Source organism: Erpetoichthys calabaricus, chromosome 6 (genome assembly GCF_900747795.2).
Source record: "Erpetoichthys calabaricus chromosome 6, fErpCal1.3, whole genome shotgun sequence".
In the NCBI taxonomy this organism is placed as follows: Eukaryota; Metazoa; Chordata; class Cladistia; order Polypteriformes; family Polypteridae; genus Erpetoichthys; species Erpetoichthys calabaricus.
The window spans coordinates 193,956,932-193,977,242 of NC_041399.2; the positions used below are offsets into that span (position 1 = coordinate 193,956,932).

Sequence of the window (20,311 nt, forward strand, 5' to 3'; positions counted from 1 at the left end):
GGGCCAGTTTAGAATCGCCAGTGCACCTAACCTGCATGTCTTTGGACTGTGGGAGGACAGAGCCATCTCTTGTGCAAATAGGAGCAAGGCATGTAGTACCAACCCTAGATGGGGCTGCCAGTCTTACTGTAGAGCATACTGACACACACACACACACGGTCAATTTAATGATGTCAGTTAACTCATCTTTGGGGTGGGCAAGGAAATCAGAAACCTCCCCGAGTTAGAATTATGTTACAGACCATAATAAGCCCTGTACTCTGCCTGTTCAAACACACTATTTACCCATACAGATTTAATATTCAAGTTCCATTAATTTTATTTCTTGCATATTCTGCTTAGTGAGTTTGGTATATATACCCATGGTGCCGCCCTGTTTATGTCATTTTCCATAAGTGGTGTTTTTTATTATATGACTTGCTGATCAGGTTAACTGAAGATTCTAACTTGGTTTCTTGTGAGTGTACGTGTGTGTGTGGATGGACTGGCTGTTTACTGCTTTAATCCTAGTGCTGCAAGGAGAGGCTCCAGGCTCTCATAACTCTTAATCGAAATAAGTGGGCTGTTGCATTATTTTGGCAATTTAAGAATATTGTCAGACATATAATTATACACAGACGTATAATGTGTATAATAATAATAATAATAATTCATTACATTTATATAGTGCTTTTCTCAGTACTCAAAGTGCTAAATATATATATGTATGTATGTGTGTATATATTGTGAATTGTGAATTTCCCATTGGGATTAATAAAGTATCCTATCTATCTATCTATCTATCTATCTATCTATCTATCTATCTATCTATCTATCTATCTATCTATCTATACTGTATGTATGTGTATATATTTCTATGTAGTATGTGACGATAAATGTATGTATGTGTATATATACTGTATATATGTGAATGTACATTATGTATATTTGTAATCCTCTTGCACATTTGAAGGATGTTTTGTGAATAAATTGTTTCCACCATTCAAATGTTAACATAATTTTGACTCGCCCTATTTATCCCTTTACTTTCTGCACATTTAATCACTGCATAGATGTAATCTTAAATGGATAAATTTGCTAGTTTTGCACATCAATCTGCACCCAATAACCCATAATGACAAAAGTGCAAACATATTTTCAGAAAGGTTTGCAAATTTATTAGAATTCAAAAACTGAAATCTCTTGATTCATAGAAATATTTAAACCCATAATTCAGTACTTTGATGAAGCCCCTTTGCCAGCAGTTACAGCCTCTAGTCTCCTTGGGTAAATCCCTACAAGCTTTGCACACCTGGATTTAGGCAGTTTATCACTTTCTTTCTGGCTGAGCCTATCAAGCTCCATTAGGCTGGATGGGAAGCGTCGATTAATGGATGGGAAGCGTCGATTAAATGCCGTCTTCACGTCTCTGCGCACATGTGCTATGAGGAGGACACTGTGAGTTGTCCTGAAGCCACTCCAAGGTTTTCTTCGTTGTGTGCTTCTAGTTATTGTCTTGCTGAAAGGTGAACTTTCACCCCAGTCTGAGGTGCTGTGCACTCTGGAGCAGGTTTTCTTTAAGGATCCTCTGAATTCAGCTGCATTTATCCTTCCCTCAGTTCTGATGAGTTGCCATGTCTTTGGCATTGAGAAGTGCCCACATAGCATGATGCTGCCACCACCATGCTTCACTGTTGGGATGGTGTTAGGCAGGTGAAGAGCAGTGTCTGGTCTTCATCAGACATAGTCCTTGGAGTCCTTCCCAAAGAATACAGTTTTTGTCTTATCAGACCAGAGAGTGTTTTCCTTGATATGCTCAGAACACTTTAAATGCTATTTAGCAAACTCCATGGGGGAGTCAGCCACCCCCTGTACCACAAACAGCAGACTGAGGGAGTGCTGCTGAGATGGTCTCCAGGACAAAGCATGTCTGACAATGTTTTTTTACTTGTACTGTATATGTAAAACATTATCTTTAGTTTTAATACATTTCACCTGCCACACAAGTCTGAATTCTATGTATGTCGAACTAGTGTGGTGCTGAGGTGTCACCCATTGCATGGCTGCACTTGGGTCCTAATTTGGGATGGTTAGTCGTGTGGTTGGTTTGGCAACGTGCTGTATCAGAGTGGGCTCCTGACCAAACCCCTTTCTGCAATGTTTTAACTTCATACTATCTTCCATCCATCCATCCATTTTCCAACCCGCTGAATCCGAACACAGGGTCACGGGGGTCTGCTGGAGCCAATCCCAGCCAACACAGGGCACAAGGCAGGGAGCCAACCCACCGCAGGACACACACAAACACACCCACACACCAAGCACACACTAGGGCCAATTTAGAATCACCAATTCACCTAACCTGCATGTCTTTGGACTGTGGGAGGAAACCGGAGCGCCCGGAGGAAACCCACGCAGACACGGGGAGAACATGCAAACTCCACGCAGGGAGGACCCGGGAAGCGAACCCAGGTCCCCATGTCTCCTAACTGCGAGGCAGCAGCGCTACCACTGCGCCACTGTGCCGCCCCCATACTATCTTTCATTTGCAAATTTAACCAAATTATCAATTACATTTTGATCAAGATGATTTCTATAATTTAAAAAAGAATTGCAGTCACAGCACTGATCCCTGAGGGACACCACTCTTAACATCACTTGATTTCGAGAATCCTTTTTGACCACAACTCTTTGCTTCCTGTGTCTGAGCTGACTTTGTACCCATCTGCATACTGGTTGGGAGCATCGCCCTTTTGGGACATAACACACAAATGTAGGGGCATTTCGCCAGGGAGGTGGAGCCAGAGTGTATGTCATAGGACCCGAAACATGGTGAACTATGCCTAGGCAGGGCAAAGCCAGAGGAAACTCTGGTGGAGGTCCGCAGCGGTCCTGAGTTGCAAATCGGTCATCCAACCTGCGTATTGGGGCGAATGACTAATCGAACCATCTAGTAGCTGGTTCCCTCTGAAGTTTCCCTCAGTATAGCTGGCACTCATTGCACGCAGTTTTATCTGGTGAAGCGAATGATAAGAGACGTTGAGGCCGAAATGATCTCAACCTATTCTCAAACTTTAAATGGGTAAGAAGCCCGGCTCGCTGGTGTGAAATGCTGAATGCCTAGTGGGCAACTTTTGGTAAGCAGAACTGGAGCTGTGGGATGAACCGAATGCTGGGTTAAGGCGCCCAATGCTGACGCTCATCAGATCCCAGAAAAGTTGTTGGTTGATGTGGACAGCAGGATGGTGGCCATGGAAGTCGGAACCCACTAAGGAGTGTGTAACAACTCACCTGCCGAATCAACCAGCCCTGAAAAGGGATGATGCTGGAGCATCGGGCCCACTGTCTTGTCTTAATCCTGAGATCCGCCCTGAATCAGTTTCATGATAGTGCCGTGATATTAGGAAGCAGGACCTTTCCTCCTTTGATGTAATATCAGCTTAATGAGTTGTCGAGGGCTTTGACCTCCAAGCCTTCTCCTTGTGTGTTGTGTCATGTGGCTTCAACATATGGAAGTGACATTTTTATTCAGTATGTTGACCTTGGAAATAAATTTCACTTTTACTTTTTAATTGACTGAAGTCAATTACACTGGTCCTGAATTTAATAAAACAGAAATGCTAGTTAGATTGTGCTGATCTTGGTGTCTCTGTTCCTTGAGTTGTCCTGTGTTTTATTTTTCTAACAAGTACTGTAATAATTTTGTAACAAAATTAATTTAATATTTTCTAACAGAATGAATTCAGCAAATATTATAAAGTTATAGCCTGTCCAGTGTTCCTTTAAGAAGACATTAACTTAAATCATTTCTGGGAGCCTAAGCTCATTTGAAACTGTGTTTGTGTTGTCAATTAAGTAAATGGCCATATGCAGAGGATTCAGAAAATACTCAGACCCCTTCACTTTCTGCACACTTTCTGTAGTAGATTTAATTTTAAATAGATACATTTGCAATGTTTTCCTTTCAATTTACACTTTATAACATAAAATGAGAACATGTTTTTAGAAATGTTGGTACATTTGTTAAAAAATCAAAACCTGAAAACTCTTATGCGTATTCAGACTCTTCATTCAGTACTTTGTAGAAGATTCTTTGGCAGCAGTTAAAGCTTCTAGTCTTTGTGGGTGGGTCTCTACAAGCTTTGCACACCTGGGTTTGGGCAGTTTATCCCATTCTTCCTTGCAGATTCGCTCAAGGTCCATTACATTGGATGGAAAGCATCTGCCAAGTAAGTCTGGGCTTTGGCTGACCACTTAAAAGACACTGAGGGACTCTTCCTGAAGCCACTCCAGTGCTGTCTCACCTTTATGCTTCATGTCATTGTCATGCTAAAAGATGAACTGCCACCTCAAATCTGAGGTGGTGTGCACTCCGAAGCAGGTTTTCTCCAAGGACCTATCTGTATTTGGCTGTATTTATCCTTCCCTCAGTTCTAACCAGTTTCCTTATCCTTGCCACTTAAAAGAAACCCAAATAGCACACTGCTGCCAACACCATGCTTCAGAGTAGGGGCAGCATTGGACATTTGATGGGCACATCCTGGTCTTTCCCAGACACAGAGCTTGAATCCTTGCCAAAGGGTTCAATTTTTGTCTCTCTTAGACCAGACATTCTGTAATTTCCTTTGCAAACTCCAAGTGGGCCTTTTACTCAAGAATGACTTCCATCTAGCGACTCCACCGTAAGCAGATGAGTGTTGGAGTGCTGCTGAGATGGTCAAGAATAACACTGTAATGAGCAGCGGGATGGAGACACACAAACCAAATGAGAGTAAAGCCCAACAATGGCCAGGTTTATTTAACAATGAATGATCCAGAACCGTACTTTCAGAAGAATCGCCTTGCTGCTGATATTGTCATGGTAAATGCTTTGTAAAGTAACAGCTATTCTTGAGCCATTTCTGAAGTCTTCCATTGCTCCCGATCACCTTCCTGAGGCATATACCATGCCTTTCACTGTGATTCCCCCTTTATCCTCTGTAAGTCTCTATTTATCCAGTGCCCTGGGAGGCTCTACCGTCTCCGGTAGTGTAGGACACTTGAACAACTCATTTTTAAATCAAGACATCATTACTATGAACATGGAGAGAAAGCTAATAAGATCTTAGCTCAACAAATCCACAAGCAAGAAGTTCACAATGCAATCCCAGCAATCACCAACACAAATGGAGACAAAAAGTGCACACATTTAGAGACTACTATAAATCCTTATATTCTACTGAGTTTAAAGAAGATGACAAAATATAATGCATTTCTGGATGCATTACAGATACCACAAATAGATACTCTTAGTGCAGAAGAATTGGATAAACCGTTGGCACTATCAGAATTACTAGATGCTATAAAGTTACTTCAGAGCGGGAAAGCAGCAGGCCCTGACGGCTACCCAGCAGACTTTTATAAGAAATTCTCCACTTGGCTAGCTCCCATCCTATTAGCAATATTTACAGAAGCTAGAGACAATAAAATTCTATCTCAAACTTTTTGCCAAGCTTTAATTACTGTCTTTCCTAAGCAAAATAAGGATGTATTACAATGTGCATCATACAGACCAATTTCACTTCTGAATAATGATGTTAAGATACTCTCCAAAGTCCTAGTTAGAAGGATGGAGAAAATGCTGCCTTCAGTAATATCACAAGATCAAACTGGATTTATTAAAGGCTGACACTTAGCTTCCAATCTTCAACGCCTGTTTAATGTAATATATTCACCTGCAAAGTCAAAACACCCCAGAGATATTATTATCGCTGGATACAGAAATAGCATTTGATATGATATGAATGGAACTACCTTTTCACTACATTGGAGAAATTTGGGTTTGGCCCGAACATTTGTGCATGGATCAAACTTCTGTATACCAATCCAGAAGCTTCAGTTTGTATTAATGCTAATTCCGACTACTTTAAACTAGAATGTGGTACCAGACAAGGATGCCCCTTGTCACCACTACTTTTAGCAATCGCCATTGAGCCACTGGCAGTTCACTGTCGAAATGCTTATGAGATAAAGGGGATTATCAGAGAAGGACTGGAACAGAAAATTTCTCTATATGCAGATGATATGGTACTGTATATATCACACCCACAAAATACTGTGCCGGCAGTCCTAACAGCACTAACAGAATTTCAAAAGATCTCTGGTCTCAGAATTAATTTGACTAAAAGTGTGCTCTGTCCAGTGAATTCTCAAGTACACAATATAAGATTGGACACCTTCCCTTTTATCATTGCAGATCAGTTTAAATACCTAGGGGTAAACATTACAAGTAGACATAAAGCTCTTTATCAACAAAATTTCACTGTCTGTATGGAAAAAATTAAGCAAGACTTGCATAGATGGTCAACCCTTCATCTCACTTTAGCTGGAAGAATTAACATTATTAAGATGAATATCCTTCCTAAGCTTCTCTTTTTATTTCAAAACATTCCAATATACATCAATAAATCATTTTTAAGCAATTAGATTCAACAATAACTTAATTTATTTGGAATTCAAAACATCCACGTATCCAAAGAGCGATCCTACGAAGATCTAAAGCAGAAAGTGGCATGGCTCTACCTAACTTTCAGTTTTATTACTGGGCAGCAAATGTACAAGTTATTAAAACCTGGACATGGACACAAATAGATGAACATACACAGGCTTGATCCGCAATAGAAATAAAATCCTGCAGCACTTCTTTATATTCTTTGCTTTGTACCCCAATAAATACAAGTTATCGCCAATATACTAACAACCCAATTGTGCTTCACTCACTAGAAATATGGAACCAATGTTGGAAGCATTTTAAGATAGAGAATCTTTTATCTGTGGCACCTCTGCATGAGAACCACCTTTTTCTAGCCTCTCAAACATGCAGTTTTTAATGTCTGGAAAACATTTGGGATTAAATCACTTAGAGATCTGTATATAGACAACGTCTTTGCATCCTATGAACAATTACATTCCTAATTTAAAATTTCCAGCAACACATTTCTTTCACTACCTTCAAATCAGAAACTCTGTTAAACAGAACCTGCCCAATTTTCCTCACCTCCCACCTACCTCGATGCCGGAAAAAATATTTCTCAGTCTTGAGGACTCAGACAGCATTTCTGCAATATGTAAAACCACTTTACAGTCCCTCCCTTTCAAAAATCCAAGAGGACAGTGGGAAAAGGATCTCTCACTCAGCATATCAGAAAAGGAGTGGAAGGTAGCAATGCAGAGAATCCACTTGAGCTCCCTATGTGTAAAGCATAGAATTATTCAAGTCAAAGTTATATATCGAGCATATCTTGTTTAAAATTATTCAAAATGTTTCCAGGGCAAGGTCCAACCTACGAATGTTGCAATCAAGTTCCAGCCTCACTGGGTCACATGTTTTGGGCTTGCACCAAATTAACATAACTCTGAACCAAAATCGTTAAATGCCTATCAGACAGCCTTGATGTCACAATCCCTCCTAACCCATTAACAGCTGTGTTTGGTGCACTTCCAGGCTTTAAGGGGAGAAGGACAAACAAACCGTAATCGTCTTTACTACACTGTTGGCACGTAGACTTATCTTGCTCAACTAGAAGAATCCTAACTCTTCTAACTCTAAACTATATGTGAGCATAAATAATTAATTGTGCCAAGGGAAACCTTTTTTGTTTTGCTTATTTATTTGTCTGTAATGGACTGGCACCCTGCCCAGGTGTTGCCCCTGCCTTGTGCCCAGTGATTGCTGGGGTTGGCTCCAGCTGCCAAGCAGCTCTGCCCTGAATAAGCAGGTTAGGGCAGATTGGAACTGGAAGAATCCTAACTCTCTTGTTCTAAGTCAGTGGGTAACTGATGTTATATACTGTTTGAAACTGGAAAAAATCAAATTCTCACTTAGAGGATCTGTGCAGAACTTTTTCAAAACCTGTCAGGATCTAATTAATAACATTTTAGAATAAGCTTTTAAAGCACTGAGGAAGCAGAGTCTCTCCCCTCTTTTCCTTTTTTTTCTTCTCCATTTGTCTTTACTCATTTATTAATTTATCTATTTACTTATTTTTACTAGCTTTAAGTTTTACTCTGCTGGCTTACCTCTCTTTCTCAGGGGTGGGGGTTGATTTGTTTTCAATCTTATTTTTGTAAAAATTGATTTATTTGTATGGAATGTTTTGTGATTTCAATAAAATAAAAAAAATAAAAAAGTAGTGTAGGAAGCTTCATGACTGCTTCTCTTCCCTCATACCCCCATAAAGAATGAGGTATGAGCTAAACAGAGGTGCACATTCAGTAACGGACTGAGACAACTCTGTTGCTAGATACAGTCGTTTCCACTCCGCCATCAGGCTCTGTAATAAGTCATTTCCCACAGCTAAGGTGGTCTCTTTCCCGGAGTGCTGAATGGTGCTGAGCTGGCCTAGCAAACCTCTTAACAATGACGTAGTGTGCAATAGACTGTGCCTGTACTGTAAAATAGTAACCTTTAATTACTGTATGTACAAGTCTAGTCACTTTAAGCTTAGTAAATGGTGCTATGTGCCATTGTGAAGAGTGGGACTGAACGCACACCAAGGAGACGTGGCCGCTCCTCCGAAACCCCTCTTAAATGGTGATACAATGGGAAACAAATACATTTTTTGTTTACCTCCTCTTTGTTTGATTGCTGCTGCTGCCATGCCGCGTGATCTGCATCTCGTGCAGCGCACTTCTGTTATATCCATCCATCCATCCATCCATTTTCCAACCTGCTGAATCCGAACACAGGGTCACGGGGGTCTGCTGTGACCAATCCCAGCCAACACAGGGTGCAAGGCAGGAACCAATCCTGGGCAGGGCGCCAACCCACCGCAGGACACACACACACCAAGCACACACTAGGGACAATTGAAAATCACTAGTCCACCCTAACCTGCATGTCTTTGGACTGTGGGTGGAAACTGGAGGAAACCCACGCAGACATGGGGAGAACATGCAAACTCCACACAGGGAGGACCCGGGAAGCAAACCCAGGTTTACTTACTGCGAGGCAGCAGCGCTACTACTGCGCCACCGTGCCGCCCTCTGTCATATCACCAATGTCCATATATTCAATCTCTTTGCACTTTTACCTTTTCATCAATATCGCATTGAACTTTGATTCCTTGTTTGGAATTACATCGTGACAACGCAACATATATAACTGCCCGTGAGTGAATATCGTTTTTTTCTTTCTACACGAACTGTGTCTGACAATAGCATTCACACAAATGAGAAATGATTGGGCAGGACTTTTCCAAATCTCTTTGTATAAAGTCTTGTTTTGCGGGGCTTGAAATTTTCTCTTGCGGGATTTCACTTTCACCAAACAACAAATCTTTTAACTCTTGCGGATACGCCTCTTCATTGGGAAGAAACACTACTTTTCCCTGATGGCAACACGAATTAGACGATCTACAAGTCTCCAACTTAAACAAGTTTAAATCCGAACAATATATTCGATCTCTTTTCGCTGTTCTGTTATTTCACAGAGTAATAATTTCTGTTTGTTTGCGCTAATGCGATCTTTACTATTTTTACTAATTTTTGTATTTCCATTATCTCTAACCTGCTCTGCATGTGTATCACACCAATGTTTTTGAATTCTTTACAACGTTCTACTTTGTCATCTACTCTTTGTCTTTTATTTCCGGCCCTGGGTGTGGTTAAATCTCTTGGCTCAAAGTCTCGTCTAGCTGGACCTGAAAGTGTCTCTCTTCCCATGATTTTTTTTATCATAATATACTAGGGGGCCTTTGCCCCCTACTCGCTTCTCACTTCGTGTCTCCGCCGCTCGCGTTGTGAAGGGGTGGGCTGAACGCACGCTAAGGAGACACGGACGAGTAAGGTGCTGGCTTGCAGCTGCTGCTACCGAACTGCATGATCTGCATGTCGCACTTTAACAGCAGATATCCAATGAGGGATATTTTAGAAAATTAAACAAGTCAAATGAATCCCCCTTACGTGTACATATTGATTGTTCTTGCTGCATGTCTTTCTGTGGCTTGTTAGCATACCTAAGTTTATTGAAATTCTTTTTTAAATGTGTATATTAGTGCCTTTAATGCCTGCTGCTGTAACACTGCAATTTCCTTCGGGATTAATAAAGTTTCTATATATTTTCCTGGGCAAAATGAACGTTCCAGAAGTTCTTAGGAGTGCAGAGCTCAGCGTACCTGTATGACGTTTCGCTGTCAGTCCTCCATCCTGCCTCAACTATAATCAGTGTAACATTTTGGCTACTACATGACAGTTTGTATCCATGATGATCCATGTGTGCTGATGCTGTCATATCACCGGCGATTCCCATATACGTGCTCATCCACACTTGGGGCAACAATCTTTATGTGCGCGCCGATTTGCACGAATGCAGCTTGGTTTAACATTACAACACATGCAGTGGCAGGGGAATGTATATATATGCGAGTTATCTCACGGATAGATTACGTAACGTACAAAATTTGTTACGAACATTATTTCATCTCGGTCAGATCAATATTTTCATCAATGTCAATATCGTTGTTCAGCATTTCCAAAACTTTGCTTGAACGCCATCTTCTGGCCGGTCCCAGCGAATTACGACACTGACGAGCTCTATTAAATCCTGGTGAAGTTACGATAATTTATAAGATGCTATAACTTCTACTTCTAACAGTAGGATCAACTTTGCGTCCGTCTGAGATTTTTCAGCTAGTTAGGACAGGTTTCCTACTCTGTGACGCTTGAAAAATACATGCACTGATTTTCGAAGTGTACCGTTATAACCATATATGATAAAATCAGAGTAGTTTAGCTTCCGCCCAGATTTTTCTCCGTTACCTGTGAAACGTAGAAGACTTTACTCCCACAGTGCATTGCGACCCGGAAACGTTTTCTAGTCCATTGCTCTTCTTCTATTGGTTGCACGTAATCGGTTCCGCGACGCGGTTGGTTGAGACGCAGACTCATGTCTAGCTGACGCATGTTGTTTATGAATTTGGAAATGGAGGAGAAAGCAGCGTTGAAGAGGCAGATTGAGTTACTGGAAAGTAAGTTTTTCATCAAAGGGGTTTTATATTAAAGGGAAGGCTTTGTATTATTAACTGTTGTTTGAGGGCAGCCAGAAAGTTCCCTAATTTTAATGACAACCAATGTCGGTGTCACATTTTTAAAAATAACTTTTTCGGTGTTGCTCGGCTAAAAGATAAACAGCCACATTGCATTTTATACCCTTCCTTTAAAGTGTCAGCGTTTCTTCTCGTGTTAACTAAATGTCAACATGTTAGTGTTCAAGGGAATGGTATACCTAAGCTGCCCGAAACTTGGAGAAAAAAAAGAAACCGTTTTAGCACGTATTACTATGCAAGGGCAGTTCAGTTCCACGCCTTTGAGCGGCGTTGTTTCTTCTCACAGTTTATTGATTGAGAGCAGTAGCGTGCTGATAAACCTGGTATTTTATTAAGAGGTACAGCTTGTGTGACTGTGGTGATAATGTGCAGAATGAAGGTACTGCGTGACCCGTCATTCATAACCCGCTATTTAACAGTTTCTAAATTTAAGTCTTTAAGTTCTTAGTTTTAGTTCTAAGGATTCGGTACTACTGTATTTCTCTTGAATTAATCTGAAAGTTATGCTGATCTTAGTTGTTACCTTTTTTTATCTTGCCTTTTAGTGCTGTTACGTTAATGGTCTCACCTGCGAAAATGACATCGAATGTGTATTTCCTAAGGCTTTAATTGTCATTTGTCTGCTGTTACTGTAATTTTTGTAATGTAATTAAGAAAATAAATAAAAAATAAGTCTGAATGAGCGTAAACCACTCAAATTTGGGATGCTAATGTGAAATTTAATAATTTACTTCTTTGAATAAACGTACATAATAAAGAATAATAGTTGCGTCAAATATTTTAAAACATGTGCTTCGGTTTAAATGTTTAAAATGTAAATATTCCCAGTGGTAATAGAATATTGTCATTTTTCATCCTCTAATATAGGTCTACAGAGCGCTAGATCCCTAGTAAAAGATCAAAAGTAAAGTAATTTTCATAATCACTGACTTTTAAATACTCTGAAACAATACCTCACATGCCTACAGTATGTTTTAAATTTGCCAGTTTTAACCTTCCTTGAAAGGCCAGTAAAGAGGCAAATATCACAAATATCATATTCATGATAAATCACCTCAGAATAGCCCAAAGCAACCTTCCTCACATCTGTGTTACACTCCTACAAGTATTTAGGGGTCCACATCAATGACAAGTTGAACTTGTCTCGTAACTAACGTATAAGGAAGGGCAGAGCAGACTCTTTTTTTTGTTTGTTTTTGTCTTAGAAGGCTGCGTAATAAAATCCTTCACATCATTTGCAACCCAGTGATGGCCAGTGTGAGTTTCTGGACTTTGCTGTGCTGAGGTGAGGCAGTAATTATGACTTCAAGGGAGGCCCACTGAATCAACAAGCTAATTAAAAGGGTTATTGGTTTACCCCTTCTCTTAAGTTTTTCCTTTGTTACGAGACCAGTCCAAGTTGTCATTGATGTGAACCTCTAAATGCTTGTAGGAGTGTAACTTGACAGATTGAGGAGATCGTTCCTCCCCCAAACTATGCGACTTTTTAATTCCACCCGGGGGGGTAAATGTTAACATTTAACATTATACATAGTTATTGTCTGTTTTTCACCTGCATTATTATCATTCTTTAATTTAATATTATTTATTGTATCAGTATGCTGCTGCTGAAGAATGTGAATTTCCCATTGGGATTTATAAAGTATCTATCTATCTATCTATCTATCTATCTATCTATCTATCTATCTATCTATCTATCTAACATAGGGATCTGAAGTGTCACTTTATGCTTTTCTGAGGTTAATTTCTTGCACAAAATATGGTCCAAAAAGAGGGGCGAACCCCAGAGAGCTTAACAACTTTTTTAACTACATATCGTGACAAGTTAAATGGTATATCATTTGTGGGGATTTCCGCATATCGAAAAGTCAGGAGACATCGGACAAAAAAACTGAAGTGAATTCGAAATTTACATATGGTAAGTAATTCTTATGAACACAAAAATATTTCTATGTTAATAGAATTCTTCCTAAATTTGTAACAAATCAGAACAGGATTTAACAGTAATGCAAAAGTGCTAGATGAAATTTGGGCTGTCTGTAACTCTAAAATTAGCTGGAATAAATACAGCTAAGAGGCCATCCCACGATTTGGTGTCAGGACACGCTACACAAAGCTGGTTGCTCTCAGTAATGGTGCTAGAGTAGGGGTCCTCAGTCTCTGTCTTGAGGTGGTGACCAGGATTTCAGAATCAGAAAAAAAATAGTCTATTACAGAATGATAAATATTTTGTGTTTGACGTATGCCTTATAGACATATACTTGCAAAGCACAAATCAAGTCTAATGTGACACAGTTTATTATGTAATGAAATGTGTAGTTACTGTACTTAAAGACTGCATTAGAAGAAGAATATCAAAGACAGTCCGCATCAATGTGTACAATGACAACATAAATAATAAATAACTTAATATAAAAGAATTAGCAATAGGGTGTCATGGTCCCCTAGGCACTGTCCTTATTTAGGATGTGGATGGACGGTGGAAAGAAGCTTTCTTTCAGTCTCTCTGAATTGGTCTTTGGACCGCAGCACAGAGGAGAGGCCATTGTTGGGATGACTGGTATCACTAATAGTTTTTATTTTTTTTCCCTGGTCTGACCATTTCCCTTGGTGTAGATGTCTTACAAAGTTGGAGAGGGCACACTCGCTGATTCTTTCTATTGACCACACAAAGTCTCTGAATAGCCCTGCAGTCTTGCTGTGTGCTGTTTTCGATCCGGGCAGTAGTACTTCCTGTCAGGATATTTTCGACAGTGGATATGTTCTTTTAATAATAATAATAATACATTTTATTTATACAAGGCGCCTTTCAGAGAACTCAAGGACACTGAACAAACAATAAATAAATAAATAAAAGGCACAATTATAAACAACTTAAAACATCAGAAAATCTAAAAATTAAAACCAAACAAAACCATTATAATCAGAAGGAAAAAGAAACAGCCATTTTAAACAGATGCGTTTTAAGTTTGCATTTGAAAAATGAATATGATTTGATGTTTCGGAGCTCCGCAGGTAATGAATTCCAGAGCTTGGTAGCAGAACGGCTGAAAGCTCTGCTCCCCATGGTGGTTAGACGGGTGGGAGGGACAGTCAGATGGGTGGAGGAAGAGGATCTAAGGTTATGGGATGGAATGGCAACATGAAGAAGGTCAGACAGATATGGAAGGGCGAGGTTATGGATGGCCTTAAATGTTAGTAGCAGAATCTTAAAATCAGTACGAAACTTGATCGGGAGCCAATGAAGCTGCTGCAAGACCGGAGTAATCTGGTGAATAGATGGGGTTCGAGTGATGATACGTGCTGCAGAATTCTGGACTAACTGAAGCTTATGAAGAGATTTATTAGGGTGACCAAAGAGGAGTGAATTGCAGTAGTCCAGCCGAGAAGTGACAAGACTATGAACAAGAATGGCAGTGGTATGAGGAGTGCGGGAGGGGCGAATACGATTAATATTACGTAGGTGGAAGTAAGCAGACCGGGTGATGTTATTAATATGACATTGGAAAGATAGAGTACTGTCGAGGATGACACCCAGACTCTTGACCTGAGATGATGGGGAAACAACAGAGTTATCAATAATAAGAGAAAGATTATTGGTTTTGGATAATGATGATTTTGAACCAATGAGGAGAACCTCAGTTTTGTCACTGTTTAATTTAAGAAAATTCGAAGAAAACCAGGATTTAATTTCAGAAATGCAGTCAATAAGCGAGGGTGGTGGAAAAGAGGAGGTGGGTTTACCAGCAAGGTAGAGCTGGGTGTCATCAGCATAACAGTGAAAATTAATGTTATATTTGCGAAAAATATTGCCAAGGGGAAGAAGGTAAATAATAAAAAGAAGAGGCCCCAGGACAGAGCCCTGGGGCACACCAGAAGTAACAGCGGTGGGTTGGGATGTGAAGGTTGTAAGCTGTATGAACTGAGTGCGGCCTGAGAGGTAGGATCTAAACCAATCAAGTGGAGTGTGAGTGATGCCAATCAAAGATAATCTATTAAGGAGAGTGGTATAACAAATAGAATGAAAGGCCGCACTCAGATCAAGGAGGATGAGAACAGTGATTAGACCAGAGTCAGCAGCCATAAGGAGGTCATTGGTAATTTTAACAAGTGCCGTTTCTGTACTATGAAGAGGGCGAAAACCAGACTGGGACTTTTCATATAGATTATTGTGAGATAAGTGGGTGTGAAGTTGGATAGCTACTATTTTTTCAAGAATTTTGGAGATAAAGGGCAAGTTAGAAATGGGGTGAAAATTATTGAAATTAGTAGGATCAGCACCAGGTTTTTTTTTTAGTATTGGGGTTATAGTTGCAGTTTTAAAAGATGAGGGAATAATACCAGTAGTAAGACTGGTACCTTGAAGAGCAGCATAACATCCATGAGGCACATTAGGTGCTGAAGATGTTGTCATGTCTTCTTCTCCAAGGTGTCAGCCTGCTTGGACCAGGCCAGGTGCTCTGTGATGTACACACCAAACTATCTGAAACTGCCCACCCTCTCCACCCAAGTGCTGTTAATCCTGGGGTGTAGTAGTGCATCTGCTATTTTCACCCAAAGTCCACAATGAGGTCTTTTTTCTGACATTCACAAGAAGGCAATTCAGCCTGATAGGTCTGCTTGTTGTTGTTAGAGATCAGGCCTGTCACGGTTGTGTCATTGGCAAACTTGACAATGATATCGGAGTTATGCACATGTGCAGTAGAAGGTCATGTGTATTATGGCAGCCGGGGATGTGGAACACAGCCCCATGGGAGACTCTGTGTTGAGAGTGAGGGAGGATAAAGTGAAGTTTTTGTGCATCTGTGTAAATATTAATTCTGTATTTATTGGGGCCGGAGTGGTGTCTCTGAGGCTAGGGATCTGCATTGGCAATCAGAAGGTTGCCGGTTCGAATCCCGTAAATGTCAAAAGTGACTCTACTTCATTGGGCCCTTGAGCAAGGCCCTTAATCTGCAATTGCTCTGTCTTGGGTATGACGTTAATCTGCATCCAGCCCTGCATGTAGGCCTTCCAACCTACTGGGGGTTGGTGGCAGAATTGGCACTCCAGCCACCATAAAAAAGTCATACTGTTCCATTCCATCTGAACTAGTGTGGTGCTGAGGTGTCACCCATTGCATGGCTGCACTCGGGTCGTAATCTGGGATGCTGAGTTGGTTTGTCATGTAATGGGTGCGGCAATGCGCTGTATCAGCGTGTGCTTCTATTCTGTCTCCTCACCTCTGTATTTAGTAATTAGGATAATTTATACTTGTACTAGGGGCTCCGCCCCCTGCTCACTTCGCTCGCCAACCCCTGGTGTTGGGTAACCCGAAATACATTAATGTATGTATGAGATATATTGGAGTGTAAAGGTGTAGATGACGAACAAAGGAAGTAAAGAACCCATAGCATGGCACATTAGAAAGATTTATTGGAATATTTCTTTATACACAACATTTGTAGTAAAGATGGTGTGTTGTCCTTGAATGAGTTTTCCTTGGTATGGAGTATCTATAACTTTAACTTTAATGTCAGATGAACGCCAAACTCTTGAGAAGGCAACATTAAGTTGTCCATGTCCAAATACAGGCTCAGAGAGGTACAGTATATGCCAACTCTGTCTATGGTTTGTCCTTGGGATTTGTTGATTGTCATGGCAAATGCAGGTTTAATGGGAAATTAGCGTCGTTTAAGTGTAAAAGGTAATTCCAGGTCAGAACTTGTAAGGTCAACTTTAGGAATCAAACCAGTATTGTTAGAATGTGATCCTGTAAGTACTTTTGCTTCAATAACATTGTCTGTCATGGTGTTGATGACTAAACGTGTACCGTTGCATAAACCTTGTTTAGTATTAAGGTTTCTTAATAGCATGACTATTGTCCCAATTTTAAGGTTAAGATTGTGTTGTGGTAACCCGGCTGGGTTAATAGTGTTTAAATATTCTAAGGGGAAATTAAGATGCTCATTCTCGTCCTCAGAATCAACATTGTCAGTACTTAGAAAGAGGCGGCTTTCTCCAGGAAGTAACGCAATGACCTGGTTATTTATGCGATCAACGTCAATATTCTTTGGACATAATATAGCCCGTTGTGTTAATAGTGGTATCTGGTCTAATGAGATTGCTGTTCCAAACACCTCCGTCACTAAGTCGTCGCAGATGAAGGCTTGAGGGATCTGAATAATATCTGGGTGAAGTCCATATGTATTGGTAAGGTTTCCATCTCCTAGTTGCAATAACCAATTGGTATATTCTGGATCTGGACATCGCATGTTTTGTACCAAATGTATCGTCTCAAAGTAATGCCAATTGTCTGCGTATTTCAAACCGGACTGAACAATAGCTGAACGAATGGCATGTGGAACAATAGCTAAGCATTGTCGAAAATCTCCTCCTAATAACAGTACTTTTCCTCCAAATGGCGGAATTGTTTAGCGGCTGTTTGTCGTTCCTTTCTTTGCCGTTTATCTATTGACTCTGCTGTTTGAGAGGCAAGTTGTAGTCACCTGCGTCCATTAATTGTATTCAGGCGGGCTCGCTTCTGTATGTCCGTTAGTTGAGATGTTTCGTTTTGGAGCCGTGACTCCTGTGGTTGCGTTGTTTGAGAAGCATGTTGTAAGCGCCTGCGTTCATTTTTTTTATCCAGGCGGGCTCGTTTTTGTAGCCCCGTCAGTCGAGCTCTTTCTTTTTGGAGCCATGCCTGCTTTGCTTGCGGCATTTCAGATGTGCGCTGTAGGCACCTGCGTTCATTGATTTTATCCAGGCGGGCTCGTTTTTGTATCTCCGTCAGTTGTGGTCTTTCGTTTTGAACCCGTGCCTGCTTTGCTTCTGCAGTTTCAGACGCGCGTTGTAGGTGTCTGTTCATTGTATTTGTCCATGCAGGCTCGTTTTTGTAGCTCCGTTAGTCGAGCTGTTTGGTTTTGGAGCCGAGACAGTTTTGCTTCTGCGGTTTCAGACGCACGTTGTAGGCGCCTATGTTTATTGTTTTTATCCATGCGGGCTCGCTTTTGTAGCTCCGTTAGTTGAGCTGGATCGTTTTGGAGCCGTGACCGTGACTCCATTAGTTATCTGTTGTCTACCGTTAGTAATATGGATAATTGCACTTACTGTTAATACGGAGCGTTTTCTGTGGTTGTACTGTTAATAATGCATCACTGTAATGTGATTCACATATGCTATGTGGTTTGGACGTGTGAGGATGCCGTACGTTTAATACGGAGAGTTCGTTTATTCTTATTACCCGGACCATGCTGTGCAGTGTGAACGTTTAGTTCAGAAGCGCGTTGTAGGCGCCTGCGCCTTTCGTACTTTCTCGCGCATTCCGTACTATCTTTGTGGACCTTTGCAGACTCCATAGTGTCTTCCGTTTGACTCTGGGGTGCAGTGCAGAATCCTCTTTTCTGTGTGGCGTTAGTTGAGCTATTTCGTTTTTGAGCCGTGACTCCTTCGTTCGCGGTGGATCAGACTTCGCTTGTGGTTTATGAGATGCGCGCTGTAGGCGCCTGCGCACTATGTCTCCTGCGTCCATCGCCGTGTACCTGGGTCCGTGCCTTCCAGTTTACCATTCTCGGTTAGTAATATGGATCTTACCTGAGAATGTGTTCACAGGACCACTGTAAAAAAATAAATAAATAAATTGTATTGTATTGTAAATGTGACCTCCCACTCAAACCTCTTGGGTTTACCTGTCCAGAAGATAAACAGTCAGCTGCATAGTGAAAAGTTTGGATGCATCTCCCTGAGTGTGGTGATGAGTTTAGAGGGCTGTATTGTGTTAAATGTTGAATTATAGTGTATAAACTGCTTTTGAACATAATTCCCTTTCCTGTTGTCCAGGTGGGGCCAGAAATGCATATAGGATCGAGGTGATGGTGTCCTCTATGGATCCACTAGAGCGATACGTGAATTATAACACATTCTTTGATACCGTCTGGTTCTGATATTTTCATGTTGTTCACTTTTTCCTGAAAGCTCTCTTTACATGGTGTCCCAACAAATTGATTGTTGTTTCCTAACTGGGTAGAGCTCCTGTTGCAGATGTGTTGTACCACTGGTTCCCATTATTATTAGCATTCAAGTTGGAGAGTGGATAAAAGTACGTTCATCGGCTAGAGAAGTGTCGGTGCTCACTATAGTGGGGACAGTCGCTTTCTTTATAAAAACGTAGATTAAAAAATACTAAAACAATCATAAATAAAAGTAACAGAAAAAAGGTTAAATATAATAAGACAAAATGTATAAATAACATTTTTATGTTTTCTTATTGTTTATGATATTATAACTGATGTAAATAAGTGTATACAATAATGATAGGCTGATGTTAGTTATTGTAGTAAATTTTAACAGTGATGTGAAGGGTCCTGTATTATGTGATTAGCTTTCCTTCTAATAGCTTGATTATGGAGGTCTGATAGTTGCAATTAATTGATGCCAGATTTTACTAATAATGTAGGAAAGTTCTATGTTACTCTTCACAGAAAGATCATTCTACCAAGATAAAATTTTAAAAGTAAGTACTTAGCTCTATAACTGATGTACTGTGTATACCACTGATGAAATACTCTTCTGAATACTCTTACATTTCCTTTGCAGAGATAAGCACTGCTGGGCCTTTTTATATACATGGTCAAATGGTTAAGGAAAATGAAGAATATTTAGTTCTATAAAAGTATTTAAATACTAACCTACTCTACCGCCTACATTTTTAGCCTGCAACACTGGACCAACTATTTTAGCTGCTAATGACATCCAATACTAAATAAAAATCCCTGAAAATTTCTTGCACGTAGCATTAACAGTTAAACTCAAGGAACATTGTCTTTTTTTTTTTAATAGCACTTATTTTTTTAGTAAAATTTTTTTTTTAAGCTTCCATGTCTTGGAAGCTAATGAAAATACGATCTGAGATAGTCAATTGGGCTCATTTACTAAAATCTGTTGATTTAATGCAGATTGACTCAATGTCAACTTCTAGCCAGGCTTAACTTTCATCACAATTTCTTATTGCAAGTGAAGAAAAAAAAATATTTATTTTTTCCTTTGACTGCTTTCTGTTAATTTAACATTAATCTATTGTGGTAGAAGTTAATTTTGGAGATATGTTAAAGGAAGAGATTTTGACCTCAAACTAGGACCTCTTTGAGTATGGAACCACACAGGAGGAAACTTGTTCAATGCGTCTTCTATTACTCTTCAGCAGATGCTGAAGAGGGAGCACCTTGTTCAACAGTGTAGTAAGGGACAGTGCCCTGGACAGAGATAGGCAG

At 40.2% G+C, this 20,311-nt stretch overlaps 1 protein-coding gene across 1 annotated transcript in view; it reads left to right on the top strand.

The window, feature by feature from the left end:
* The first annotated feature begins 10,869 nt into the window (after positions 1 to 10,869).
* zc3h3 (zinc finger CCCH-type containing 3) overlaps positions 10,870 to 20,311 on the top strand; it is a 294,882-nt gene continuing 285,440 nt past the window's right edge. Inside the window, exon 1 of the mRNA XM_028804240.2 lies at positions 10,870 to 10,985. Within this exon, the coding sequence (XP_028660073.1) occupies positions 10,919 to 10,985 (67 nt within the window). The 5' untranslated portion in view covers positions 10,870 to 10,918. The remainder of the gene's footprint in view (positions 10,986 to 20,311) is intronic.